The sequence below is a fragment of the Haliaeetus leucocephalus genome, unplaced genomic scaffold, assembly GCF_000737465.1.
Source record: "Haliaeetus leucocephalus isolate CR32 unplaced genomic scaffold, Haliaeetus_leucocephalus-4.0 Scaffold51, whole genome shotgun sequence".
Classification (NCBI taxonomy): domain Eukaryota; kingdom Metazoa; phylum Chordata; class Aves; order Accipitriformes; family Accipitridae; genus Haliaeetus; species Haliaeetus leucocephalus.
In genome coordinates, this window is record NW_010972487.1 from 80105 (window position 1) to 80446 (window position 342).

General features: G+C 73.7%; 1 protein-coding gene across 2 annotated transcripts in view; it reads left to right on the forward strand.

The window, feature by feature from the left end:
• The first annotated feature begins 6 nt into the window (after window positions 1–6).
• ZFYVE28 (zinc finger, FYVE domain containing 28) overlaps window positions 7–342 on the forward strand; it is a 161954-nt gene continuing 161618 nt past the window's right edge. For both annotated transcript variants that reach the window (XM_010577248.1, XM_010577257.1), the window contains exon 1: window positions 7–60. In XM_010577248.1, coding sequence (XP_010575550.1) covers window positions 22–60 — 39 coding nt within the window. In that variant the 5' untranslated portion in view covers window positions 7–21. The remainder of the gene's footprint in view (window positions 61–342) is intronic.

Here is a 342-nt window from a genome sequence, read left to right on the forward strand (position 1 = left end):
GGGGTAGCAGCGGCCGCGGTGATGATGAACAGGTTCAGAAAGTGGCTCTACAAACCCAAGGTAAGTTGTGAGGAGACGGGGTGGCGGGGGGGTGCTCGGGGGCGCCGGCTGGCCGCCCGGCGGCACCTCGGCTCGCTTCCCTCCCCGGGGTCACCCTCACCCCGCGGCCGGGAAGTTGAGGCGCGGCGGGGGGCGGCGATGCGCCGAGCCGGGCGCGGGTCGTTTCGCGCTGGTGCCTCAGCCGGGAGCCGCCGCCGCGGAGGTGGCGTCAGGTGGGAGCGGAGCGGGGCTCGGTTCGCTTGCTGTCGGACTGGCGCCGCCGGACACGGTTTGTGGCGGTTC